Source organism: Chlamydotis macqueenii, chromosome 3 (assembly GCF_036417535.1).
Source record: "Chlamydotis macqueenii isolate bChlMac1 chromosome 3, bChlMac1.mat, whole genome shotgun sequence".
Classification (NCBI taxonomy): Eukaryota; Metazoa; Chordata; class Aves; order Otidiformes; family Otididae; genus Chlamydotis; species Chlamydotis macqueenii.
The window spans coordinates 109,997,832-110,025,210 of record NC_141558.1 but is presented as its reverse complement, the minus strand read 5'-3'; the positions used below and the strand labels follow the sequence as shown (position 1 = coordinate 110,025,210).

The 27,379-nt window shown below is 37.9% G+C and overlaps 2 protein-coding genes across 4 annotated transcripts; one reads left to right on the top strand and one right to left on the bottom strand.

The window, feature by feature from the left end:
• The first annotated feature begins 625 nt into the window (after positions 1–625).
• Positions 626–27,354, top strand: TFB1M (transcription factor B1, mitochondrial). Of its 3 annotated transcripts, none has more exons than XM_086743249.1 (8): positions 626–655; positions 1,759–1,916; positions 3,375–3,526; positions 7,250–7,358; positions 9,119–9,270; positions 13,706–13,825; positions 24,099–24,226; positions 27,016–27,354. In XM_086743249.1, exons 2-8 carry the CDS (start codon positions 1,784–1,786, stop codon positions 27,263–27,265), a joined length of 1,044 nt encoding a protein of 347 aa, XP_086599375.1. In that variant the 5' UTR covers positions 626–655; positions 1,759–1,783; the 3' UTR covers positions 27,266–27,354. The 3 variants fall into 3 exon arrangements, with proteins under 3 accessions (XP_086599375.1, XP_086599373.1, XP_010123151.2); XM_086743247.1 differs by lacking the exon at positions 626–655 and adding an exon at positions 827–1,249; XM_010124849.2 differs by lacking the exon at positions 626–655 and having other exon boundaries at positions 1,263–1,916.
• Positions 17,523–19,169, bottom strand: CLDN20 (claudin 20). The gene has a single exon (XM_010124848.2). It carries the CDS (start codon positions 18,180–18,182, stop codon positions 17,523–17,525), a length of 660 nt encoding a protein of 219 aa, XP_010123150.2. The 5' UTR covers positions 18,183–19,169.
• Positions 27,355–27,379: the final 25 nt, after the last annotated feature.

Sequence of the window (27,379 nt, the reverse complement as noted above, 5' to 3'; positions counted from 1 at the left end):
AACATACCATTAACACCCACATGCCCATTTCTGGAGGCTGCAAGTAACACTTCTATCTATATAAAAGCACATCAAACAAATCAAGTACCATATAAGTGGTGATTGCCAACAGGGTGTTTTTGTTTTTTTTTTTTTTTATTGCCTAGAATCATCTGTGCCGCTGTACCACACCCCCAGGGTCACTGCCACCTCGGGCCCACAACCGTGACCCACCCCCACCAGCCAGAGCCTACAGCTTCAACAGGGCCCTGCTGCGGGGCCTACTGCCTGGGCGCCGCAGGAGCCCTCCCTGGCGGCCACGGGAGCAGCAGACAAATCCACGCTTTCCGAAAAAAAAATAAATTATAATGTTCGCACCGAAAGCCCTCAAAGCATTCCCTGCACCAGCAAAGTTACCCGGACAGCCCCCGGCACCGCCACCCCTAATGCATACAGCCACCGCCTGACACACTACCCCCCCCCCCACACACACACCCACTGCGCATGCGCAGGCGGAGCGGCCGCTGCGCCTCTCCTCGCCCTGCGGCGCATGCCTGGATCTCCCTCCGGGGCACAGACCCAATCACGGCGCTGAGCAGGCGCATGCGCCTTCAAAAAGACCGTGGCGGCCAGCGGAGATACGCTTCCTTTTCCGGGTTAGCTCCCGCCTGACTCCGTAAGGAACCGCGGCGCTGCTAGGGTGCTACTCGGCAGGTTTCCGCGTCGCAAAAGCAGAGGGAGAAGGAGCGTGTGCGGCCGTGTGGCGCCTCCGGCCCGGCCCGTGCGGCGGCTCCGCACGGCGCCCCGCTGTTCCCCTGCGCCTTTGCCCAGCCGCGCTGGCGGCTTCTGCGCCTGCGCCGCCGTACAGCCTCTACGGGCGCTGTCATTGGGAGCATGCGCATTGCGCCGCCGAGCCTTGGGCGGCGGGGGGGCAGCGCGGAGCGGGGCTTCCCCAGGCCTTCAGTGCGCTGCCGGCGGGGCCCGGGCTGTTACGGGAGGGGCCGCCGGGCAGGGCGCTGGGGCTCGGGGGTGGCCGGGCCGCCCCCGCCGCTGGTGACAGCCCTCCCCGTGGCGTGGGGGGGGGGGGGGGGCCGTACTGGCTTCGCTGCTCCGAGGCTTTGCCCCCCTCAGCTCCGCGGTGAGGCCGCGGAGAAGGCGGCCTCTGCTCGGGCGGCGCGGTGCGCGTAGGGCCGCCCCTCGGCGGGGGCGGTGCGCGGCGGGCGGCGCTGCCAAACTGTGAGCAGACTGCTTGGCCCCGAGGCCTGTGGTGGTGATGAGCTGGGGCTGGCGGGTGCGAGCAGAGAGAGCCGAAACGTTTTGTCCTGTCATACTGAAAGCTTAAAGACTTATTTTTTATTGTTTACACATAGGGTTCCTACCTTTATATCTGCTTGGAAAAGCAAATGATGAATAATAAAAAAGAAATTTAATTCTTTAAGGACACTTTAATTAAATATATTCTGCCTTTATGTGATGTCGTGAATTCAAGCAGATTATCCTTGATGATTCTTTTCTAAAGTAATAAAAGACTGACATTGAACAATTGTTGAGAGGGCTTTGGTTTACGTGATGTTTTGGCAAAGCTGCAAAACTTAACTTGTTCAAATCCTACAAATACATGCTGAGGGTGAGCACTGCATGCAAAAGTCAAAATACTGCTGTTTAGCACTTGTATAATGATTTATAAATCATGTCTAGGTTTGTAAACTTTGTGGTTTTAATATTAAGAATATTAGAATTTATTACATATACTAGAATCATCTTTTCCTGTCTCTCTAGGAGGAAGGAACAAGGGTTTTGTCTTATGGCTGTTCCAGGAAAGGTGGCAGCTTTCCGTCTGCCACCCTTGCCAACTGTTGGAGAGATTATTAAACTCTTTCGCCTTAAAGCACAGAAACAACTTTCCCAGAACTTTCTACTGGATTTGCGATTGACAGGTTAAATATTTTATTCTAACACTTGTAGCTCGTATAAAACATGTCTTGGTTTTCTTCAGAGTCCAGATTCTAGCTAAGGAGGTGATGTTTGCATGATGACATCTCTCAAAGTAGGGGCAGCTCAATGGTAAACCTTTAAAGACTTCTTTTAAAAGTAGTTTTAGCTTAGATAAACTGATTTTACTTGGTAAATTCCTAGAAAATGCGTTTATGTATTACAGAGCAACTTTTAGGTATTCCTGTAGAATATATGGGTTTATTGATTGAAATGCAACAATCCAAACCTTTGTAGTACTTTTACCATTTGGGCACTATTACAGTTTATAAGTTTAATTTAAAAAATAGTATTTTTTTTTCAGATTATTGTGTATCATACAAAGTACTGTAACTCCATTGTGCAGTTTGATTTGCTATATACTGTGGTTAGGAAAGTCGTTTGTCTCGGTTTATCAGAAATGTAGCTTTTTTGAACCAGTTACATTGTTCTGAACAGTTCTGTTTTCTCCAGCTTCATGTCAGCAATGGGTGACAATGCTGGCACTGTTCAGTCAGTGGTGAGCTTCTTTACTGTCCTGAGCTTCTTTACTGTCCTAGTGATGGCTGGGTTTTGCAGTGATAAATGCAGTGCCAGCTTCATGTAGCTGATTATTTGGTTACGTTTTAAGATTCAAGTTGTTAAAGATTTAGGATGTGAACATGAAACTCAGTTCCACTTCCTGAATAACTAGGCCCTCACTCTGGAATAAAAATGTCTGCGTGCATTTAGCAGACAAATCTTCAGTTATTTCTTATTTTTATTACATACTTAAGAAGTTACAGCGTGAGCAGCATAATTTCTCTCAGCATCCCTCTCTCCATACTTTCTGAGGATCTCTTTGTTTTGTCAGCTACATTTTAAATTCTTTTTTTTCAATCCCTAATGTGTTTTCTTTCCTGGCTGTAATGTCTTCCAGTGTTGTGTCCTTCTACTTACGTACAGATATTTTTCCTCATCTTTCAACTGCCCCACTTTGTATAAATACCAGTTGCCTGTATTCCAACTCTTACTTTACTCTAGTAAGTAAAATTGCTCTGTACATACTGTAATCTTGGTAGAGCTTCACTGTACATTTTTTGCTTCTTAAATTTCCTTGAAACAGAGGTACTCTAGTGAAATAATTTTATAATGATAAGTAGTGAGGTCTTCTCTTTTTATCTGATTCTGTAATGAGCAAAGATGTACATTAAAGACATTAAAATGAAACAGTCTTTTTTAAACAGTTGAGCGAGTGTATCTTGGGTGAAAAATCTGAATTCTGTGCGATCTAGCAGGTGTATGATCGCTTAACTGGGATGTGTCACTATTTGTGTCTGTTCTGAGATAAGCACACTTGTGCTTTAACAATAAACAATGAGTTCATCTTAGCGAGCTGGATCTTTTGGAGAATAAAGGCTTAGTATGTTCCTTGTGTCTTGCAGACAAGATAGTGAGACAAGCTGGCGAGCTGAAAAATGCCCATGTTTGTGAAGTGGGCCCTGGGCCAGGAGGAATTACGAGATCCATTCTCAGTGCTGGTGTTGAACAACTCCTTTTAATTGAAAAAGATGCTCGATTTATTCCAGGATTGCAGGTACCATCAGGAGAACGGTTTGTATAAATGTATCCACGACATTGAATAAGAACATTTTAAGAACACGGAAAGGTTCCAAGTGTCTTGTTGAGATCTCAGCATTGAAAATAAGTTTGCTTCTTTGGCCTAAATCAGGAGTATCATTTGCTTGTAGATGAAAATACACAGTGTAGCAATTAATTGCACTTGCTTTCTCATATGCCTTTTCATTTAAATATCTATTGTCTCTTCAGGACCTGATCATGCAACTGAGTTAAGGCTGAGGCCTGCCTGTTTTTTTCAGATTGAGATGTTTCAAGTGCTTTCAAGGTCTATCTGTGCAGGTGAAACAGTAGTTTGAAGACTGAACATAATGTCCTTTGGTCTTATTTTTCATTTTAATCCCAATAATTATGCTTTAAAGCATATAAAATTGTGAACGTGTGTCTCCAGTTAACAGTTCAGTGTGGATTAACATCTGGATATAGAAGAATAAAGCAAGCGTTTATTTTACATTTGAAAAAAGAAAACAAACCACTGAATCTTTTGTTCCTTTCTTTTGAAGTTGGTATAAGTTCACAAGTCATTGTGGCATTTTTAAAATACCACCTACTTGTGTTGCTAGTAAGCTTCCATGTTTATGGAATTTGGCTGCATAAATCTAGTGAGAAAAACAGACTCCAAAATCTCATTAGATTTGACTGTTTTCTTGTGCCTCTACAACCCCAAATCATAGCAATTCAAAGGGCTTTCCTTATATTGCAGTGTGTCTTCGGTAGTAAACCAGCAGTGAAAGTAAATAGGTAGTTCCCTTGGGAACTGATACCATCTCTTTGTAGGACAATAATGCAAGATACAAATTAAACTGCGCGTATCCTTAAAACTGAATATGCTTGTAACTATGTCTTTGGAGGATTAGCTGCTGATAACTTACAGAAACTCTGCCTCATGAAATATGAAAAGTTTTATGTTTGCACTTTTCTGGACCGCTGGCAAATCTGCATTTTTCTTTTAGAACTGTTTAAGAACTGTTTTGGGATTGGAGAGAATTTGAGATTAAATGATACTTTAGTTAACAGATAATTTTTTTAAGTAGGTAAACAATTTTTCTGATCTTTCAAAATGCAGCCACTGCAGCAGGTTTCTTTGAATAAAAGTATACTTTTCAGGGTCTATAATGAGCTTTGGGTATGCAATTATCTTGGGTATGCAATTATCTTTACTATTCAAGTGAATTAATGTTAGTAATTATTTTAAATTAGCAGGCTCCTCACAGTAGAAATAAATACATCTGGATGAGGTTATTGATTATAACAGTGCTGTAACTCACTAACAGTGCATGTGAATGAACAAGAAATATGTTGTCTCCATTAGTGTTAAATTTAATATTGTTTTTTTTCCCTCCAAATAAGATGATACATAACAAAATTAATCTTTCTTTTGTGATAATGTGGGTTGTAATACCTGGGTTTGTTTTTTTTTTCTGGTTTCTCATTAAAAGCTGTATCAAAACCAAATGCTTATAAAAGAGTTGAGATTAGAATAACAGAAAATGTCAGAGATTAAAATAACAATTGGAGACTACCACTTAAAAATGTCTCTTTAGGTACTTATAAAATCAGTGATGTAAAGCGTACAGCATTTTTCATTAGCTGTTTTTCAGGCTGTGCTCTTTGTCACAGAACTGAGGTTGGGATGCTCTTTACTCCAGAACTAAAATACAGTGAGGAACATATGTGTACAGAGTAACAGTTTACACAAGCTGAGAGTCTGTCAGTTTCGACTCGCTCTTAAAAGAATCACAACCTCCCTATGCCATATGCCCTAAAAGTTGTTAGGCTGGAAAGATTTATGAGGAGAGAAAGGGCGCGCTCAGCCAGAGAATGGATAAAATGTAGAATTCTTCCAGGAACACAATTTCATTTTTTAAACTGTGCCCTTCATGCTTTTTAGGTTGTGCGTGAAGAACAAGAGGATCTGTATGATGGAGGATCACTTGGCTCACGTGCTTGGTGCACAAGAGCTCCTCAAACTCTGTTAGCTGCCCACATGGGCCTTAAAATGCAGCAAGTTTTGTGGATTTCTGAGTCTTTATTTCAAAATAGAAATATACAACTCTGATTTTCTGCTCACAAATTAAATGCAGTTCTCAATTATGTTAAGTGTGATATTCAAGAACCTCTAAACTCCTCTTGACATAAAAATTATTATTTAAAAACATAATAGCATATGTTAATAATTCGTTATTGTGTAGGCAGCTGTCTGCTTCCTCTTATGCTCTTTTCTAACTTTACTGATGGTACGTTATCTTTCATCCTGTTACAGCATTTATAGCAGCTTCAAAGAAAGATTTGGCAAATCACGGCAAATAAGTGAATTTGTACGACATATAATTGCTAATGTAATGCTGAAAAAAATCCATGAAGTGGTTTGGAGTTGAGGTTAGATTTATTTGTTCTACTTGGAAATAATTGTACTTAAAACACGTAGGAATGCTTAGTTTTTAGTTAAGCTTTTAATTTTTTTTAGTACTCTACACAAAATTTAGCTGGTTTGATGGTAAAAAAACCTCTTACCCGAAAAAAATTTGTGCAGACATTTTGTGAACAGTATGAGAAAGCAGCACTTTCCTTTGGCTCAGAGACCTGTAAAAGCTGTTTGTGCCCCTGAGTATATAAACATGATTCAAATTGAAGATGGAAGTAACAACGGTGAGCAGTTTATACAATCATAGAATGGTTAGGGTTATTTCAGCAGTTAAGCCACTAGCAATTAACTGTTTATAGATCTGGTTTTCTGTGCAGAAAGCAAAATTGTTCTTTGAGCCATTTTTCATTATTCTGATTTAGGAACAATAAATATCCCTCAATGTCATTTTTGTAAAAGTTGATTTTGTTTTTGAATTGTGCTTTTTGTGCATATTTTCTTACTGTAAGAGATAAGATTAGTACAACACTGAAAACCTTTAATAATTTTGTCTGTGTAAACGAACAGCAGAAACAAGAGAACTGATCATCAAACTGCAGCCAGTTCTGAGGTTGTGTTTCAGACTTTATTAAATACTAGATAAGCTGCAGAGGTGGGATAGACAAGTTGACAACGGAGTGGATTTTGTTGTGTCTAAAAAGATACACATTTTTGAGATTTTTCTCTGTTGCTACTCATTCCCTCATTTTTGGGAACTCCTTGGGGTCTAATGGTGTGAGTTCAGACTACTACAGGGAGTATTAAGAAAATCCCCTCCTTTATATCTAAAATTAAAAATTATTGAATATTTCTGCAGCCTTGTATTACACATGGCTAAAATTGGCTAACAGGTGCTACAGTTGTGGGGGAGACAGAATAACATGAGCCTTGTTTCCATAGGTAATGGATCTAAAAAGTTTTCAAAACCTGCTGCTTGCATTATTGCTTAAATTGAGTGAGGTCCTGTTGGTGGCTCGGGGTTTGCTGATTATCCTTGTTGAGGAGACTCTTAGCAGTCTTTTCAGGTTTAAATTCCCTATGAAGAACTCTACCACTGTGAATACTAAGCACTTACAGAATGAGACGTTCAACTTTTTTCATTAGTGTTTGGTTTTTGGAAGTAAATACTTAATAAGTGTGCTCAGTTTTGACTGCTCTTGTGCTTTTTTGTATATGGAGGATAAATATATACCAATGGTTTCATTCCTGCTGTGGCTGAAACTGAAAATCAGTTTGGTTAATACTTACTGGGAATTCTGCTCACTTGCTTACAATCAGATGTTATCCGAAGCAGCTCCAGGAAAAGTGCGCATCGTTCATGGAGATATCCTGACGTATAACATGGAGAAGGCTTTTCCAAAGCGCTTAAAAAAGAATTGGGAGGATGGTTAGTATTTGAATTTGTTTTATTTCATTTTTAAGGCTTCTGAGTTAGTCTTAAATGTAGTGAGTTGGCGTTTACTCAGTGCACGTGTTAGTCTCTTCTGGTACATTTTAAAGGTAAGGAGAGAAAGATGAACTAACTTTCTTTCTAGAAGGAAACAGAATCATCTTCTTCTAAGACTAAACAGTGGCATTTGTGTGACATTCCTCTTAGCCAACACTGAGGAGCTTAGGGTGTCTTGGCTGTACAATAATGACTCTTGAAAAGTATAAAAACAAATCAAATCATATACTTTCTTCCCAGCTTCTTCCTGTTTTTGAAGAAGCCAGAAGCCACCACTGCTGTCCTTCCACTGAATAAATTTCTGTAACTTGCTTTAAAACTTTTCAGAAATTTGTCCTCAGAAATTTAATTTTCTCATTGCTTTGGTTTCAGCTAGATATATCTGGCAAAAGTAGAATCTAATCAGATATCTGTGGGGTTTTTTTTTGGTTTTTTTTGTTTGTTTGTTTGTTTTTTTCAAATCTGAGATTCTTGTAGGACTCTCTTTCACCTCCCTCTTAAAACATCTAATACATAAATCAGATATGACCTCCCAGGCCCCTTTTCCAAATTTCTTAATTTAAGGTAGAGTTACTCTTTGCAGTGCCTGAAGAACAGCAAACTGCTTTCTAACTTAGGACATAAAGACCATGCCACATTATGTTCATCTTGAAAAATTCCATGCCATATTTGCCTCATTGCAAAAGGTTAGTGCTTCACAAAACGAAACTATGAACAAATGCATGTATGAAGGTGTAGTGCATTTTTTTTGAAAATTACCTTTCTTGAACATACGTCTACACTTGTATTTGGAGCTAACTAATTAAAGGTAAGATACACTTTTTCTGTATTGCCATACGCAAACCTGAAAAGCTTGTGGGTTTCAGAAACATACTTAGCCATCTCTGGTATATGTGTAATATCACAAGTATGTTTGAAATAGCATAGGCTAAACAGTGCATAATAAGTGCACCAGAAAACCAGCTTGAATTTGGTATTACCATCTCTTAGTCATGTTATTAAATGAGTAAGAAACAACACACTTGCTTTTGCAAGTGCTGCTTCTGTTGCATCCCTACTTAGACATAAGGTTCCCTACTAATGAAATGCCTGCTTTGTGTTGTAGAACACATAGATATATACTGATACGATACATAATTGGACAGTACATAACAGTTGTTGTGGCTAAGTCTTGAACTTGCTCTGAGACCTTTTGATTTCAGAGGACTCTCTGCAGAAGGAGAGCTCTGTCCCGTTTGAGCTGGGTGATTGTTTTGGGGATTGTGAAGAATCAATAAAATGCCCCTGGGAGGAACATATTAGACAGAAGGATGAGTGTGGCTATTACTCTGTGCCTAATAGTCATAGTTTAAAATAATGGAGACACTGTTGTGGTTTTGTTGTTGTTAGTTTTGCTGTTCTGGAGTAGCACAGCTACTGATCAGTAGCTTTCAGGTAATTTTCAGATGATTTATTCAAATGTAAATGAGAACCAAACCTAACCACTTTTTTCCAACTAATTACTGCGAACAATAACACAGTTTTGTCAGTGTAAGACAAGTATAAATGGAAGGGCATAATTTGGGCGTGGCATGATAAAAATTGTTTTTGTATTTTAAGTTTGGTTTGATGTGCACTTATCTTTCTTATTTATGTGTTCTTTCATGGCAAAATCTCATCCAAGACATTTTAACAATTGTTCTTCCATCAACTGTTAACAGAGCCACCAGATATACATATCATTGGGAATCTCCCCTTCAGTGTTTCAACTCCTCTGATCATCAAATGGCTTGAAAATGTTTCCAAAAAGGATGGGCCTTTTATTTATGGCAGGACGCAGATGACATTGACTTTTCAGAAGGAAGTAGGAGAGGTAAGATGTTAGTATTTTCCCCAAATTTTCCAGATGCTTTTTTTAAGAAAAAATTTATTTACATGCAGCCTTTTGTTTAAAAATACAAAACCAATCTTAGTTGGCTTTAAAAAAGGAGGAAAGAGTTGGTTCAATTTTTTGTTTGTGTGACTGTAAATTATGAATTTTAATGTTGAGTCAATAATCTGCTCTGATCCTTTCACAGCACATGATTTTTATTATTTTTTTATTTCTTATGGGGGGATATATTTCCTTGAGGTACCTAATCTGTTCTTTCGTGAAGTCTGATTTCTTTGACATGAATAGATTCCACAGCGCTCTTCTGTTTTTAAATATCTTTCTTCTCTCACAGTCGTTCATGCACCACTTCATCAGTCTGTTTTTCCTTACTTTTCAGTCATCTCACAAAATACACTCATAGTTATTTTGTTTGCCCTTTTAATCAAAAATAGTTTTTAAAAAAGGCACCTTCCTTGAAATGAGGAACTGCAGAAGGTTAGCATTATCTCCAGTTGTGATTAGACACTTAAAACATGGGGAGTGTTTGTCAAGACCATGGGAACTGACTCTGGCTTTTTTGGATGAGACTTGATTAATTATTACTGGATTGTTGCCAGTCTTGTGTGTGTAAAAAGACATCATTTGAGTTCTGTCACAGCAAGCCCAAGAGCAAATTGAGATTTTACTTTGTCTCAGTAGTCAGATTCTCAAAGAAGGCCAAACTGATCTGCTGTCTAGTAGTGTTGATTCTAGATTGGGTGATATTAGGTTGCATTACTTCACAGTGCTTTCAGACTTAAGAGTTTATTTCTGTTGCCATTGCATGAAACTTATCATAACAGAGGCTGTGAGACTTTTTGCTTTGTATTTATGGCTTTGTATGGTATGGCTTCTTACTAGTATCTCACTTGTTTGTTTGTTGTTTTTTTTTTTTTTTTTAAGGAATTGCACATCAATCATAACTGAATTTACATCTAATTACTGTAGTGTTAGTAAATATCTGGTTTTCTGTGTGCAACCTGAATGTGTGTGTTCTTTTTAATTTTAATCCTTCAAAGTAAAAATTCTAAGAGGAAAATTTTGCTGTGTTTTCTGTTATGTAAATTAGTAAAAATTACATATAGCAAGTGGCATATCTGCTGTCATTTTGGGGGCGTCATGGGTAACCATATTGTGCTGTCATTACTCTAGCCCTGCCATCAAGATTCAGGACAAGTACTGAAGTAGTTCCGGTAGGTGGCTCTAGAGAACACCAGGGACAAATATTTTGTATTAAATAAACTAGATTTCTTAATTCAGTTCTCAATTTATGTGGTTTCAGGCATTAAAAAATCCAGATCTATTTTCCAGAAGGACTTCATGTTATTTGAGATTAGACCTTGTTGCAAAATATGGCTAATGGACTGTGATGTAAAATGCAAAGTGCTCGGTAAGATGCAAAGTTTTGTGACAGCAGCGAAAAAAATCGGCGTAGCAGTGAGAGCATAAATGCACTCTATAGCTGTAAGCAGCCGCATATGTCATTGGTGACATGCAGATTATAGTGCTTCTGCACCCAGCATAGCTCAGTGAGATGCAAAATACCGGGCACTCTTAAGTTCCGTGTACTTAGAACGCTGAGAAGTTAGAAACACTAGGAAATTGAGTATGTTGTTCAAGGTCATGCAGTGAATCAGTGTTAATTGTTGTTGAGTTTATATTCTGGGGTCTCTTGATTCTTGTTCTTACATCTATTTAAACACAGATCTTCAACTGAAGAGAAAATTGTTCATAGTTTCTGGTTTGCATTTAATAATTTATTTGACATCAGGAAAAACTCATTTGAGAGAGACTATTTTGTTTTATGATTAGGAGAAAGGTTGATAAGCAACTCCAGATGGCCAGAAGAGACAAAGATTTTGATTAAGTTAACCATTGTAATTTGGCATATACAGGCGTATTCAATACCAGGAAATAGGGAACAGTGTAATGCAGATAATAAATAAGTTGCTACTGATATATACTGATTTATCTGTATTCTTGAAAGGAAAATGTCTTACACTGAAAAGTTCAATGTCCTCACTGGCTGTTTCTAAGCTAAGAGCCTGAATACCAAAGAAGGTCTCAGTGTATATGCCATAAGCTCAGCAGGAGGCTAAGATGATGTCATGGAATGGAGCCATGTGCTTTGTAATCAATAAGGGTAACTTGATGTTAACAGTAAGAAGATAAAGCAACATACTTTGTTTGTGGTCAAGCTTGTTTTTCTAGTATAACAGATGGAAAATACTTTTGCCTTTCTTGCTGACAGTAGTTTCCTACTTTTCTGTTTCCTTATAGCACAGCTACATTGGCATGAGTTACGTTTCAGTATAGACCTATTGCTACAGGTCACTGTATTCTGATAGGATTTGATTACACTGATTGAAACTGTTGATGAGAACCAGCAGTTATGTTATTTACTGAATTCTGGGGCCTGTTAAGGAAGGTAAGGCCATATATCCACAGCAGTAGAAATGACACTTTTAAGTGTCGAGCAGACAATTTCGTCTATCTAGTTTAAATTCATGAAATTGTTATTTTGTGGACAAGAATTTTCATCTTGCCCCAAATTCCTCAGTGCTTCACCTCAAATCTGCTACTTGGGCCGGGTACTTCCTGGCCCACTTCCATTAAAATGTGTCATATTTCAGTTTAAATAGAAGATCTTTGTGAGTCTCTAATTTTGGGTAGAACTGGGCAAAGAGAGTAGTTTATGTGAACTCTGCCAACACGATCTGCAGGCTGGGAGGTGGGGTGCTAAACTGTTAGATATCTAGAAGACAGGCATGTTATAAAAGCAGAATACTTAATCATTTTGTATCTAACACTGCTGTCTGTTTAGAACACTAGGCAAAAGGTGCTAATAAAGTGGAAAATCATTCAGTTTTTTGAGCTGCCAACAGAACAAAAATTGCTATTGTGTTTTCATAACTGATGCAGGTTAAATATAAATACTTATGTTCAAAAAAAAATTTCTTTTGCAGAAAGTGGCTTGTGTACTAAAATGCGTTTAATATTCCTTTATACAGTCGGCTTTGCCAGTTTCATTCTTCACGTAGGTTAATTCCTGTGATGGCTTGTTTGAATTGGCATTGGAAGGACTACAAGTGTTGTCATTAGGTCTGTTTCATTTCCACTGCAGAGGTTAAGGAAGTGCATATCTGATTGCATTGTTAGACTTTGCAGCCTGGTTTTTTTCAGAGAACAGTAACAGTGGCTGATAGTTTTGTTTTTGGTTTTTTTTTTTTAAATAGATTTCCTCCAAAACAATAATGAAGGCAGTGGTAAATGCTGATGTAGGCAAAAAGAATCACTGAGTTTTCTTTTGGAAATGTCATTGAAAAGTATTTTATTTACTCAGTGTTGATACTAAACTGCCTTCCAGGAGAGTTGTTTAAAAAAAAAAAAAAAAAAAACAAACAACAAAACTTCAGCAAAAGGCTTAATTTTGTTCTTCAGGGATAGTTTTAATAAGCACGCCAGCATTTCACAAGTGGACTTTTAATCTCAAGCTACATTATATACAGATGTTGCCAGATATGCAAATTGGTTTTCAGCTTTTTATTTTTAATTAAGGTTTTTCATCTTTTTACTTTTAATTAAGGTAGTGGTAAATAAGAACAGGAATCCTCAAAATTCTATTTCTGCATAGTTAGTGTGATGTCTTTTAACATTTGAGATTTGTTTTACTGGGTGTGTTTCTGTGTTTTGAAGTCTTGTCTGTGCTAGTGAAACACACAAAATGAGTTTCTTGGCAGGTCATGAAAGTGAAGCAAACCTCTGTCGAGGCTACTTTTTTAATAATCTTTGTAAGAAATTTATTGGGAAAATCAGATAATTAATACTTAAAGCTTGATTTAGTAAATACTTTTAGTGTTCGGTAGTGTAAATGTATGTAGAGTGGGTTCCTTACGTATATTGTAAGTGTAGACCAGGTAATAATTAATAGATTTTGGTTTCTATCTGATTTTGAGCTTATGGAGCTTTGTTTCATTTTGAAGGAGGAAAAAGTAGTAATGTTTGATACAGAAATGGTGGAAGGAAAGGATGTGAGAATACTGTCAGCTGGTGTTATGTTTGTTTTGAATCCTGCAATCAGAATAGTTTCAGTTTTCTCTTTTGCCCATGCAGAATTCTTTTGACATTCATTAAGTTCTGCAGAATTTCAAGATGCTCCTTTTCATGTGTTTAATTGCAGGACTCAGGTTGTAAATGAGCAGGATATCTTAGTGAAAAGCTGCTACATTGGAGAAGAAGATTCTAGATGGACTGGGCATAAACTTTTATATGAATTCTTAACAATTTTTTTTTTAATTTGTCTTTGCCTTTAATTGTACTGAAAATCAAGCTTTAACATAACTGACTACTTGGTCAATTCTGTTTTGCTGATTTACACGTTTTCATTCTTCAACAGAGGCTTACAGCTAATCCAGGAGCTAAGCAACGTAGCAGACTGTCCATCATGTCTCAGCATCTCTGCACTGTTGAAAACTGTTTCGTAATTCCAGGTCAAGCCTTTGTTCCAAAGCCAGAGGTAAATTTTGATGTATTTCTTTGGTTTTTGTGTTAATTTGTCCATCAAGCAATGTATCTGATTTTGAATAAGGAACACAGTTGGGTGCTCTAGTTCAACATCTCATACTATGAAGTGGAGTGATGTGATATTCCTGTAAACAAAGCATTCGTGCTTCAAGCAGGTGCTTTTCTTGTTGGTTCTGCAGAACTTGGCTTTGATTTGCAAGCCTATCTGCAAGATCAATGTGCTGCTTTGGGTGTTTCTGGACAGGGAAATGAGGATTTAATGACAGGATAGTCTGCTAGGATTGCAGCATCTTTGGAAAGCCTGCTGTTTTACAGTTTGCATTTATAAACAGTTTGGGAATTGTGCCTAGAAAATTTGAGTCTTTTGAAAGACCCTGAGAAATAAAAGCTTTTCATTTGTCATCTTTGTCAAAGATCTCTAATTTTACCACTCTTTACATTTCACCCTACTCATCTTTAGCATATTGAACTGCCTCCTATTTGCTGTAGCACTTTGTCACCTACATCCCACTACCTATTTAAAAAAGTAACAATCTTTTCTGCCTCCTATCTGCTCTTGAGTGAGCTAACAAGAACCATCTCTTTGCTGTCCTCTTATCTACTGCCTCTGTTTTTTATTAACAGCCATTATGATTAAAGGAATCAAGAATTAATAAATTAAACTGTATTTTGGGCAAGAATGTTCTTCTGGGTGTTTTCTTTTTGTTTTTTTTAAATGTTTGCCTGACACTAACTGGAATCTGTTTCCCCTGAATGCACGTGGGAATCTACTGTTCTGTTTCAGAAATGAACTTGCAGCTTCTGAAAGTTCCTCTTAATCTGGGAATATTCTGCTGATGATTTAAAATGCTGTTAGTATCTTTTGAGTAAGTAACTGTTCAAACATGTTAAATGATTAGTCGTGACAGCAGTCTGTGGTGAAGGAAAATGACCACGCTTAAGACATTTTACTTTCTGACTTGTGTTTTTGAGGTTGGTTGTTTTGGTTTTTTTTTTTTTTTCCCCCCTGTCTCCTAGCTGAATGAAAAGTAATTTCAGGATGTCATCTCACTGTTAAATCTGTGAAATATTGTTCAGTAAGGCCAAAATTCCGGTTCTGTAATAGTGGTTTCTCAACGGTGGATACAATTTGAGGGCACAGTAGAGCTAGTGTAGTCAAAAGTATTGTGCAGACTCTGTCTTAGAATTGGGAAGCTGTAACTGATATTCCCATTTTCCTGTTCTGAAAAGGCCATAGTTGACTGAGAGAGAGGTAACTCATAGACTTGACAGATGTCTGAGTGTAAGCAGATACTACAGTCAGTTGATGCTCTGCTGAATAAAAAAGGGCAGTACCCCTAAAGGCAGGCGTATTTTTGTTCAATATATTTATTTGAGTTAAAACAAGTACTGCTTATATTGCAAAAGCAGAAAGTACAAATTTTTCAGACAGATCTGGAACCTGTTTTCGCTATATTTTGTTTCCTTCAGACTCCCGTTGTAGATTGATTTTTTTGGTTTGTCCCTGTTCTTTTAGCCGTAGGCTGACTTGTGGGTTTAGATATCACTGTTTCTGGTAGAATCTTTGTTTTCTTGGAAAGCTCTTGCAGTATATTGTGAATGAAGTGGCTCAGTGCTTGATTTTTGTTTCATAGGTATACAAACAAGTTCAAGTACTTCTTTATAAAGTTCTAGGAAGAAAAATTTGCTGCTTATGTAACTGATGAATACTTCGTTTTGCTCATAGTATGCAGTTACTACCTTTTTCTTATGCCCTCCTGTACAAACACCTTTGGTTCTTGTTTTACAAATGTTAGTTTTGATTCACATCCTACTGTAATGTCAAACCCCTTAATAAGGGTGGAGATGTGTGCTTTGGAGAATGAGTTGTTTACTTCATTTGCTCAATGAGTGAATATTATTTCAGCAGTGCCTATGAACGTTGAGATGTGAAAGACTCTTGGTTCATGCAATAGAATGGTGCTGCACAGCATTGTGTCTAAGCGAAGAAAATTTGTCTTTTTGGTCGTAGTTAGGTCTCTGCAATACTGAAATACTGCTGATACTAGCATTAGGAATAGTACAAGACAAGCTTCTTGATGAATACGTAGGAAACTCAAAACGGCTAGGTAACAGTAGTAATACAAGCAAGACATAATTCCATTCTGTGTGTATTAAAGACTTTACATATTAGATGCATAAAACATTTAACTTTCTCGAAACCTATAACAGAAGATTTTACTTTTTCCAGCAAACTACACATATAATGTGAAGGCCCCTTCATACTGTTTTGATTAATTTCAGGCTAATAATATGGGAAATGAAACTTGTATATAAATATGCAAAATAAATAGCATTTGGTTTTGTTGAAAGACTCATTCAGCATTATCACAATCCTAAATTTAAAGGCCTCTATCGTATCCCCTTTTAATTCCGATACCTATGCTCGCAGATTAACATAATTTGATTCTCATTTAGGGAAGCACTTAGAAGGTACTTTGCCAGTGACCAATAAAAAAACAAAAATCTGTGTTTTGAAGTAAAAGGTTAAGGATCTAACATTATTAACCAAAATAAGGGGATTAGGAACATAAATGTAAAAGCAGTTGTCTCTTTATCACCATTGTATATCACATTTTACAGTAACAGAATGTATGGGAGTGGGCCTGAAACAGACCCTACTGGAATAATTAAAAGGACTTACAAAATTATTTTAGAAGGCCAGAAACACAGAAGACAATAAATGGTCGCTTATTATTGGAGCTGTTAAGAACTAATTTGAGCAAGTGTAAGCCAGAATGCTTCCAGATTCTTCTGGAACAGATATAGTTTGTATCCTATGTGTTGCAGTTTGCAGGTGTTTTCATAGTCATGGCTACATTTCTGTTGTTGTATTGCTCCTCAAATGTAAAATTCATTGTCTAGTGATAGATTAGTAGCACTTGCACAATGCCCAGTAGACATTTCTTCAACAATAATAAATGAAACCCACAGCAGGTGGCAGTTTGGGGCAGGAGAGCCGTTTTTGGCAAGCCGTGAATGGTACTACTGATTCTTCAGCCTGATAAGCAGAATATACAATGCAGCTGAAGTTTGGGGCTATGGGGTTTTGCTGTGATTTTTTTTGTTGTTGTTGTTTGCTTTTTGTGGGGTTTTTTTGGTTTTGTTTTTTTTTTTTTTAAGAAATCTACTTACCAAGGCAATTTAGAACTGAAAATGAAAGATAGGTGTGTCTGTTACTTAAAAAACATTGAATTGGGCTTGTTGGACAGAGAGTGGTTGGGTTTTTTTCCTTGCATCCTAATTAAAATAAAGATGAAAATGTGAAATGCACTATAAAACATTGTTATTGATAGCCTGATTTGCTAAACAGGAAGCAGTTTTTAAGCATCTTTACTGTAACAAGCTGTCAGTACATTAATTGTACTGTGAGTTATGTTTTAAAATAGTTCCTTTTTATTTAATAAATGTTACTTGGAAAGTCAAAAAGAATGGTTTGAGAAATCAACAAAAAAGTACTCTTGTAGCAGACTTAAGCATTGTTTCCTACTTCATTCTTTTTGTGGATGCTACTATAAATGAAATAGCTTGCTTAAACAGAATTGCAGCCCAGATATAAGAAAAGTTAAGTGCTATGTTACACATTCTTTGAAATAATCAAACTACACTTAGCACAAAAAAAAAGCCTCAATGAATAGAAATAACTATATTTACACATAGTCCTTCAGGTTGTAACCTGTGCTGCTCTCCTGTTCTGAGGATGGGAAATGGTGCTGCTTTGGAGGGTAAATCCATACTCCTTGCTGCTTTTTAAAACAGGAAGTGCAGAAGATCACACCTGCGACAAGCAGGAATCCTGCTGAAATGAATCCTGTATAAACCGCTCCTCCCGGTTCATGCTTACTGCTCTCCGGAATGGTCTGGTCCAGAAAATTTGAAATAATTTCTCTCGTGTACCAGGATGTTGGTACTAATCCAAAGATTCCTGCAAGAATGAAGCAGACTCCTCCAGCAAAACAAGCATGGCTTTTGCTGTCAGTGTCCCCTCCCAACTTTGTGCATTTCATTCCAACTGTAGTGATGCAGATCCCAAAGGCTGATAGGATACAGGACAGTACCATGGTGGTCCGTGCAGCTTGGATGTAGACAGGGAGGGAGAGAACGGAGTATTTCAAGGTACAGCTAAACATCCCAGTGCTGTACCATGTGCAGTCCATCCAAAGTCCTTGCATCTGTGTGATAGCTGTTATGATATTTGAACCAACATCTGCGTTTACCTTCCAGTTTGGTAGCAAGGTGGCTGCGATATCTCCAAAAACACCAAACAAAGCCAGAATAAAAGCCAAGAACTGCAGGCTTGCTGATGCCATGATGATTATCTGCTGTCACCTTTTGTCTGCCGGTTTCGCTCTTGTAAATGAGTGTAACTGGTTGGTAGCTTCGTAGCCAAGGCTGTAGCCCTCTGTGTAATAACAGGGAGGAAGGGAGGGGAGGAGAAGTTCGAGGGGGAAAGAAAAAGAAAGCAGCAAACAAAGAGCTTGCATTTAAAATTAGAACTATCTGAATGAATATCTGCACATGACCCTGCAGCAGATGAGAGCAGCTGTACACAAGGTACTTGAACATAAATGACAGCAAATGGACAGTGTTTTAGAATTGCTTACAAGAGGGAGCTGCTGCCTTTTCATGTATGATCGCGAGCCTTCAAGCAAAACTTATTTTACTGGAGTTGTTTTTGGTAGTAGTATACAGATTGTGGGCTTACTAGGCAAACATACATTGTAAATGGAACAGGAGAAACTTGCAGATTAGAAATCGTTGTGGAAAATATATGGTACTCTTCAAGTACCTTCCTTAAATGTGTTGATGGTTGTAGTCAGATGCTGTTGGCTATTTTATAGCAATGAATATTGAATATATTATCATTTGTTTAAAAGTATGGTTAAAGGTAACCCTTTATGTCAGTTATTTAAATATTGTCTATTCTTTTGTTTTAATGTTACCAATTTTTTTAAGAATGAGTGAAATCAGTTTATGCAGTATTTTCCACAGTTAAATTACATGTGACTTCTCTAAATCAACACTTTATTTTCAATCAGTGATTCTCAGTCCTTGACTTAGAGCAGTAGTATTGAGAAAGTCATAAGAGTGACTATTATGTGCTTTTATCTATAAAATAAAATACTGTTTCTAACGCTGATAGGAACAACTCAGTTGTATAAGTGCATTTTTTTTAATCAGTCACTTAACTGTATGAAAACATTCACAAATTTGCCATAAAGTGGCCATTTCAAAAATTCATTTAAAAACCTTGCTGCTATTCTTGCATACAGAGTCAAATTTCATTTGGCAGTTAACATTTTAGGCAGTATGGTAACTGTGCACCTGTTACATCAGCTGGACTGTTGGGATAGCAGATGAAGAAGAAATGATTTGAAACCTCTGTGATGAGGATTAGCAGTTGTGTCCTGCCTTTTGAGTGGGCCTGTGTAATTGGCAGGTTTTGTCTCTTATCAGAGTGATAGAGACAGGACAGTCCTCAGTCTGGACTATGCGTTCTGAGACGTTCTTTGTAAATATGAACAATAATTAAAATTGGTCTTAACATTATAACTTTTTTGAAAAGCAATAATAATGGGGGGTACAGTTAAAATAAGTGGAAGACAAAATATCTGCAGCATTGTACTCTTACTTCACTTTGCTATACATAAGAGAAAAAGGCTTTGATCAAGATGTATTTTACCAGTTGTATTTGCATTCCATAACAATCCTCTGATTTATATACTGTACTTAGTTCAGGTGGTTGGTCAAGGATGTGCTAACTTTGTCCAGCATCTTTCTATATAAAAAATGCTTGTAGTTCAAGCGAGAATATTAACAGCTACTAATTTTTAAAATCTTATTTCAAAGACCTGCCTATTTCCAAATCCCCTCACTTTGTTCAGACTCTGAAGAGTTGCTTTGGCAAACACATGTCATTTGCTGTATCAGGCCCATGGGAAGGATGGCTTAACTTCCTTTTACAGAAGGAACTGACATGTCTGGAGAGCTCAAAACTCATTCAAAAGCATATTCTGGGACAGCTAATTAGGATCTTGAGTTAGCCTTTTTCACGGCTTCCTTTGTAAAATTCCAGCATATACAAACATGCAAACATAAACGCAAACCACTGCAAATGGTAGTCATACATTACATTTAACGGGATGGACCAAATTATAAGCATTGATTAATGGGATGAACCAAATTAAAAGTTCAAGTACAAGCACCGCAAGTGTAATAAAAGATACAGTTATGTTTCATTCCTATTTGTGTAGCACTTACTGCTGGATGTGATGGCTCAGATGTTTTCTTCAGTGCAGATCTCCTGGAAAAATGCAGTTTCTCTTGAATGGAACTATCCCTTCTCATATAAAACTGCATTGGCATGTATTAACAAAAATTTCTTGGAATGTTGTTTTTTTTTCCTCTTCTCTACAGCAAGTGCATTACTGCTGTTTGTTCGCTCTCTTATTTCCATCTACCCGAGAATAAAGGAGTACTTTGTTTAATGAGTTTTGTTTGACAAACACTCAGTAAGGGAAAGCAAAGAGATTATGGAGAAAAACACACGGGGGCCCTTAGTCCTAAATACATAATGATATCCAGGTTCTGTGATGAAAATTGTGAACAGTGATTAAAAGCAGTGAAATCTTGAGAATCTGGAAACTTTGTAGATTTACGGGTCGAGGTGGGGAGGGGCAGACGAGGGGGAAGGGTGGGATTCATTTTAGTTGAACTGAGCCAGAGGGTTTTGTTGTTTGTGAGTTCTTCTTGGGTTTTTTTCATCACAGATAATCTTATTAAGAGTTTAAATTTCCTGGGAAGGAACTATGCAATGTATTTTATTTTGTAATTGGAACAGTAGGACATTTCTATTCAGCTACAGGTTTTGCTTATCCCTTCTGGATAGCCTTTGCCTCCTGTAGGTCATCCTATAACTTGTTGCCTTTGTATGAGTTTGTATAAAAGAATGAAGAAAAAAAGCTACTATCAATTGTGTGGTAACTGCAGCCCATCGGTGAACTGGCCTCAACAAGCCGGTGTGTGAAATCAAGTAGTTAGGAGAAGGGTCTTGCCGATTGCAGCAGCGATGTGCCCGTAGGTTCTGTACCCGGCTCCTGTTTGTAAGCCTCCTGTGAATGGAGTTCACTTACAGGAATTAGGGCGATTGCTGTTAGTGCAGTGGCACAGTTGTTTCCTGCTGGAAGTAAACCAAAGTGAGACTCTCACATCAGAACAAGATCACTATGTGATACACCTGTCTGATGTTAAACCTAAACATACATCTGTAGCAGACAGAGAAAATGCTGGTACTAAACACTTGGTTGGTGAAAGTGCTGGCTTGGAACTGTCTTAGTAGGATTTCAAGCAGCCTGTTTTGATGGAGCTGTAATATGCTCTGCTTAGGTTTGAGTTCCCTGTGAGTAAACTACAGCTTGAAAAAGGGTGTGTGGGTTTGCTTTTAATACAGCCCCACTGCAAGATACATGTATTGCCCATCATGAGACCTTTATTGTCAACAATTAGTAAAAATTGTCTCATTTAAGTTCATTATGATTTGCAGTGTTGATTTCATCAGCAAGGCAGCAGACCTCTCTGAATTAAATTGTGCTCTGTCATGTGTTCCTCCTACCCTGCTAGAACATAAACCTTCATTGTACTGATACAGTAAAACAGCAAGGGGGGAGTAATTGCTGTATTACTGGCAGTTCAGGATATATCAATTGAATAATTCTCATATTTGTTATTTTATAAGAACTGAGTATTATTTTGTAAATATTTCTAACATACTTGGTGGGGGGAAAAAAAGAAAGTGTTACTAATAAAATTGTCCGCAAATTAACTTGTGTATTTTAAGTGCTGTTGTGTACTCTGTGTTGGCTTTCATAATTCTGCTTTCTATTTTATGCGTATTAAGAAGGTTAGGGAAAAATAGCATGTATAATTTTGAAGGAGTGGCCAATTACAAGTGAAAAGCTTTCCCCCTGTATCTGTTGCTATAGTAACCAGGCAGCTTTCCTGGGGTCCAAAGAAAACAGCCTCTATAATGGAACAAATGTTGAGAAGTGCTGTGTTTTGTTTCAGAAGCAGAAATTATTGCCCACTGGCCTTGAGATTGCAAATTGAGCTGGTTTTCTCTTAAACTGTATGCTGCATCTAGAGTGTGTTCTTTTTTTTTTCTTTTCCTTCAGAAATTTTTGTTAAAGATGCAGCTCCTATTCCCACAGAGCCCTCCGGTCTCATTTACAAGCAGTTCTGCAAAACCGAGGTGACCGTGAGATCCCAAATGGTCTCTGGTGGTTTCCTTATCCCTAATTTTGTGGGGGGAAATAATACCTTGTTTTATTTCTTGACAAAAATGTAGACAAAGGTAAATACGTGTGAATAAGCCCTTAGTATTTCTGTGCAAGGAGCCGGTTGGTTGTGTGAAGTATATATTGGCCCTGTTCAAAAATATAAACTTTTCTGACACTGGGTGCGAACACCAGTTTTTGCTACATTCCTGTAGTGTTCCTGACAGGTAGCAGCGACCTGTGGCAAGGGTAGAAGCTCTCAACGCATGAGAAATTCAGAAACTGCTTTGGAAAATACATTAACGCACATTTCACTGCAGATTACATATGTCTGGTTTTCTTTGTCACCTCATTTTTAAATAAGTTCTTGTGTCTTTACATTCTAGCAGTGTAAGAATTTTTTCTGTCTTATTCTTGACTCATAGCTTTCAGAAAAGGTGGAAAAGTAGAGGAAAAAGTACTATCTGTAACATAATTCAGATCCGCAGCGCTAATCCTGGAAACTTGCTGTGTCTTTTTTCATCAGCAGCGTTAATCAGTATTTTCTTTCCTTTCTGCAGCCAGTATTTTCGTTCAGCTTCGTAAGTTCTGTCTATGTGAAAAACTTAGGTTGTTTGAATTTCATCATTTCTGCTGAAAGCAAATATAGTACTTCTGTTGTTGAAGCAGTTGCACTGGATAGGTTCTTTCTTGGAGGTTTTTGGGGGGTTTTCTCAAACAATTGGTACACTGAGAGTGTGCTTAGAACAGAAGCTGTTCTTTGGTCTGAGGGTATCTTCTATGTCAGAACATCTTCAATTTACTGTCACACAGAATCTGTTCTATGAATGCCAATATAGACTTTGACCTTTTCAAAAGATGGTGATTGTCCATCATATTAGCAGGTTTTTTTAATGAGACTGAATATTTTTAAAAGTCTGGCACTTAAAAATTTTGTAGTCATTCAGTACCAGTACTTGTACAAATTGTACAAATTTTCAATGTGTTCCTCCCCCAGAATTTTTCATTTTTATTGTTGGTCGTATCTGGTTTGGAATAGGAACTGCTTTATTCGATGTTGTGCAGAATTGTTGCTGCCCGGCCTGTATTTTGTCATACAGAAGTCTGAATTCAGGGCATTTCTGTGTAATACAGTATCTCTGTGATTGCATGACCTATTTTATGTGTTTTATATGTACGTATATGTGTACATTGAAGGAATGATGGGAACTTCATTCTATTTTTAGACACAGGGAAAGTGACTGTTCCGTGAGCCAAGCTGATTTTAGAACTATGAAAGAATAAAACAAGCTTGAAAGAGATCTGTGTAGAAGCACTCAGATATAATTTTGGATGAACTGTGATACACAGTGTAAATACAGAGTTGTATGGTCACTTTAACTGAATGCAAAGGTTTTTCTACCAAGCATTCCTTTAAATAGAATAGAATTTTTAAGTCTTAATGTGTTGAAAAGTAATTCCTTGGCTTACATTTTAGAAAAAGCCCTAGAGCAACAGAAAACATACAGGGAATGGGTTTGATTTCTAATTATAATACCAATTTTCTCCAGCTGCCCTTCAGCCTCTATATTGAATATTGTCTAATTTGTGTATCGTGTCAGAATTGTCCTGTGGAAGGATCTGAAGAAGGAAGTGCTAATTACTTTGCAGATTACATGGAAGTTGCTCTAGATGGAGAAAGTGCCGCGGGGAAAAACGTACTAATGGCATGTGAACTAATTGGAAATACGGAGATAACTAAGGCAGACTAAAATTCTGTAGGGCCTTGCAAATTAAGCCAGATCTTTATATTCCACTACTATGACATTAGTCACTGCACAGCTGTGTTACCTGTCTCAATAATGTTGTCTTACATTCTGCCTTTTTTCCTGCTATCTAACCGGTTAACTTACTTAGAAATATTGCGTCTCAGAAGAATGTATCTACTCAAATTTATCCTTCTTTTCCTTCTAGGTGGATGTGGCCGTGGTGCATTTCACCCCACTGGTGCAACCAAAGATAGAGCAGCCGTTCGAGCTGGTAGAAAAAGTGGTTCGAAGTGTTTTCCAGTTTAGAAGAAAATACTGCTTCCGTGGAATTGAGTAAGGATCTTTAATGAAAAGTTCGCAGATACTGGTTTTTGTAAATGCATCAGCTACTAAATCAGTTGAGAAACATTTGTAGCTATGCCTTTGATTTTATTCCTCCCTTTTTAGACTTGTCATCATAATTCATCAGATCTTTCAATTTCAGAGCAGTTTCTGGAGACAAAACTAAGAGCAGAAAGAGATTAATCTCAAATGATGATATAACAATTACTGTGCATTTTTGTTAGAGCAGTTGAAGCTGTTAAAATTACTAGGATAAATTGTTGATGTTTCCAATAGTTTGTTGTCTCAGAAACAACAAAAAACCAGCAACCGCATAAACTACAGCATATGTTGGTTGAGTTAAAAATGGAAGTAAGTCTCAGAATTCGGAACCAAAGTGGCAGGGTGAGGAGGGATAACGTCATCTGTGGGAAATTTTACTTATTTGGGGATAATGTCAAAAGGTCAAATTCTTGTTTCTGTGCTTGCCCTTTTATGGAGTTCTTACTCTCTTTAAAAATCCCCACGTCTGACTGAGGGAATTTGTTAGGTTCTCTGACTGATGTGAGAAACCTGCAGTCTGTTTGCCAAGGAGCCAGGTAAAACTCCAGTGTAGCCACACGTCCGACTTGGTGTGGACAAAACCCAGCGTTCAGCGTTGTAGAACGTGTGACAGAGCTGCTGTTAGGGCTAGAGGCATGCTGCTGCAGCTTGGCCTAGCTGGATTTTGCTGGGTGTGGTTTTGGCTGCTGCACACCCATGCTGCTGCTGGGTGTGGTTTTGGCCCTGGTACAGTCCAGATTTAGAGTGGATACCACCTGCTGAACTACAAGCCTTAGGTGTCACTATTTTAAATAGGACCACAGAATGTTGCTTCTAGTTTTTCTTTTGTGTTTTTTTTTTCTTGAGGCAATGACTGGCATTGATGTCTGGGATGCAGACATAGAATTTTGCCTGTGTTAAGGTTTGAGTGTGCATTTGGAGGTGGTTAGAAAATGAGGTATCCAAAGTCTAGACAGGTTTGTATTTGATTCATAGGGTTGGATTTTTTTTTGGTGAAAGAATGATTTCAGTTGACAATGTGAGCAGAAGGTACACGCAATCAGCATATCTATGTTATGTAGAATATTTTTGCCAAAGTTCAAAAAAAAAAAAAAAAAAAAAAAACCAACCTTACAACTACTGTAATCTCAAATTGCTAGTAACTGCTCTACATTCTTTTGAGGCAAGGAGGGGAATCTGAACTTTTTGATATCACACATCCACCAGCAGCTTGTACTTTAGCCCCTAGTGTGCAGCTGAGAAACACAATCCTCTTATTCTTCAGCTGACCTGAAAAAAACTAGCAAATTTTGGTATATAATAAGACTATTAAGCTTGTTACAAGGTATGTATCTGTCCGTCATCACATAGGCTCTATAAAAGCAAGGCAGTAGAATCTGTTTACATTTGTGTGTAAATTCTGGCATCTGAGAGAGACGTGGCGTAGAAGATTGAACTATAAGTAAGTCCATGAAGAAAAATGTTGCAGTTTGTATTGCTGTGCATGGACATGTAGAAGCTGGTTCATAGTCTGTATATAAAAGGTGATTAAACATCCAGGCTCCAGGTATGTCTTTTAACTACCAACTCAAAGGAGAGAAGGAGGGATATCAAAGTCAGGATTGATGCATTTTAACCTTGCTGATGTAGTGCTGAACTAATGGGGACTTTTTTTTTTTTTGACCAAGGCCTGGTGTAGCATACATTAAACCACATTGTTCCCAGAAACTCATCCTTCTCTTGTCATTTCAAACCTTTTCTTAACTTTGTGTCCTGTTTGCCCACCAAGAGGCAACTCTCACTTACACAAAGCCTTCTGACTAGCATGTCCAGCCAAACTGCAAAACACAGCTGGGGGTGTGTTACTGTACTAGACGCACAGCATTCTGAAGTGTCATGTATGTGTGACAGCCAGATCATTTGAAAATTGAGACATGCACAGTAACCATGTGAAAATTTTCTGCCTTCCTGACCTGTTGTAGACTGAGAACTACTGCTAATAAGAGCTAGTCCTTCCAATAGTTTGCATGTTGTAGTATGTGTTTTTGTAAAACATGAAAAAAAAAAAAAAATCACTTGTATTAATACTGTTCATTACAATTTGGGACACTTGTGAGAGAGAGGTGCCAATGCATCCACCCACAGAGTAGATGAACTGGTTTGGCTATTTGTGAACAGTGACAGAGCAGAAAACAAAATCAAGGACTTCTGGCACATTCTCCAAGTTCTAAATGCTGAAGAGTGAGTGATAATTAAATACTCCATTCCTCCTTGGCTTTTTCCCTGGCATTGGAATTACAGTATTAATGACAAGTGATAACAGTATCTTTCCCATTGGACTGAAACACTTGGCCTGAAAGAGAGTCAGATGGTTTGGATCTGATCCGTTCGGCACAGCTTAATCTGTTGTTGCTCTCTAAATATGAAGTTAATTTTAAGGCAGCTCTGTGGCTGTATCCATACCCAAAGCTCTTTTTAATGTTAGCAAACATGAACATACATGCTTCTCCTTAATGTACCATCTATGTGTATGTTTTTCTATGTTGTTATAATTTGCATTCGCAGAAAAAGGGCCCTTATAGGTTTCCATTTGCTTAGATAATGAGCTATATTAAGAGTGCCAGAGCTAAAATGACATATTTAGTAGTAAACCTGTATTAAGTAAAGTAAATTCCCAAGAGGACACTGTTACTCTGAAGGGAAGCTGAATTGTCTCTCTGAATTGTTTGAATTTGTTTGTCTTCTCCCCACACCTTTAGGACCTTGTTTCCTGAAGATGGACGTTTGAAAAGAACAGAACAGCTGATGATGACAGCAGATGTTGATCCAACTCTGCGTCCTTTTCAGCTCTCCATGTCACACTTTAGAAATCTGTGCAATACATACAGGAAAATGTGCGATGAAGACCCAAGCCTTTTTGTGTACAATTACAGAGAAGAACTAAGGCAAAAGAAGAGGTGGCACAACAGAAGTACCAGTCAGTCCCAGCTGATTGAAGAGGAAAATTAGCTGTAACAGCTGAAATGCAGCAGACTGATTTTTTTTTTTTTAATTTGTTTTAACTGCAGATGTTGATTCATTAAAAGGAGGCTTACATATTCCTACGTCTGTGCAGGTATGGAA

Excerpts from the sequence above, each read along its gene's own strand:
- TFB1M (XM_010124849.2), top strand. The coding sequence starts at position 1,670 with ATGTCTAGGTTTGTAAACTTTGTGGTTTTAATATTAAGAATATTAGAA. Across the intron at positions 1,917-3,374 it reads ACTGGATTTGCGATTGACAG|ACAAGATAGTGAGACAAGCT; the intron begins GTTAAATATTTT and ends TGTGTCTTGCAG. Across the intron at positions 13,826-24,098 it reads CCTTTGTTCCAAAGCCAGAG|GTGGATGTGGCCGTGGTGCA; the intron begins GTAAATTTTGAT and ends TTTTCCTTCTAG.
- CLDN20 (XM_010124848.2), bottom strand. The coding sequence starts at position 18,182 with ATGGCATCAGCAAGCCTGCAGTTCTTGGCTTTTATTCTGGCTTTGTTT.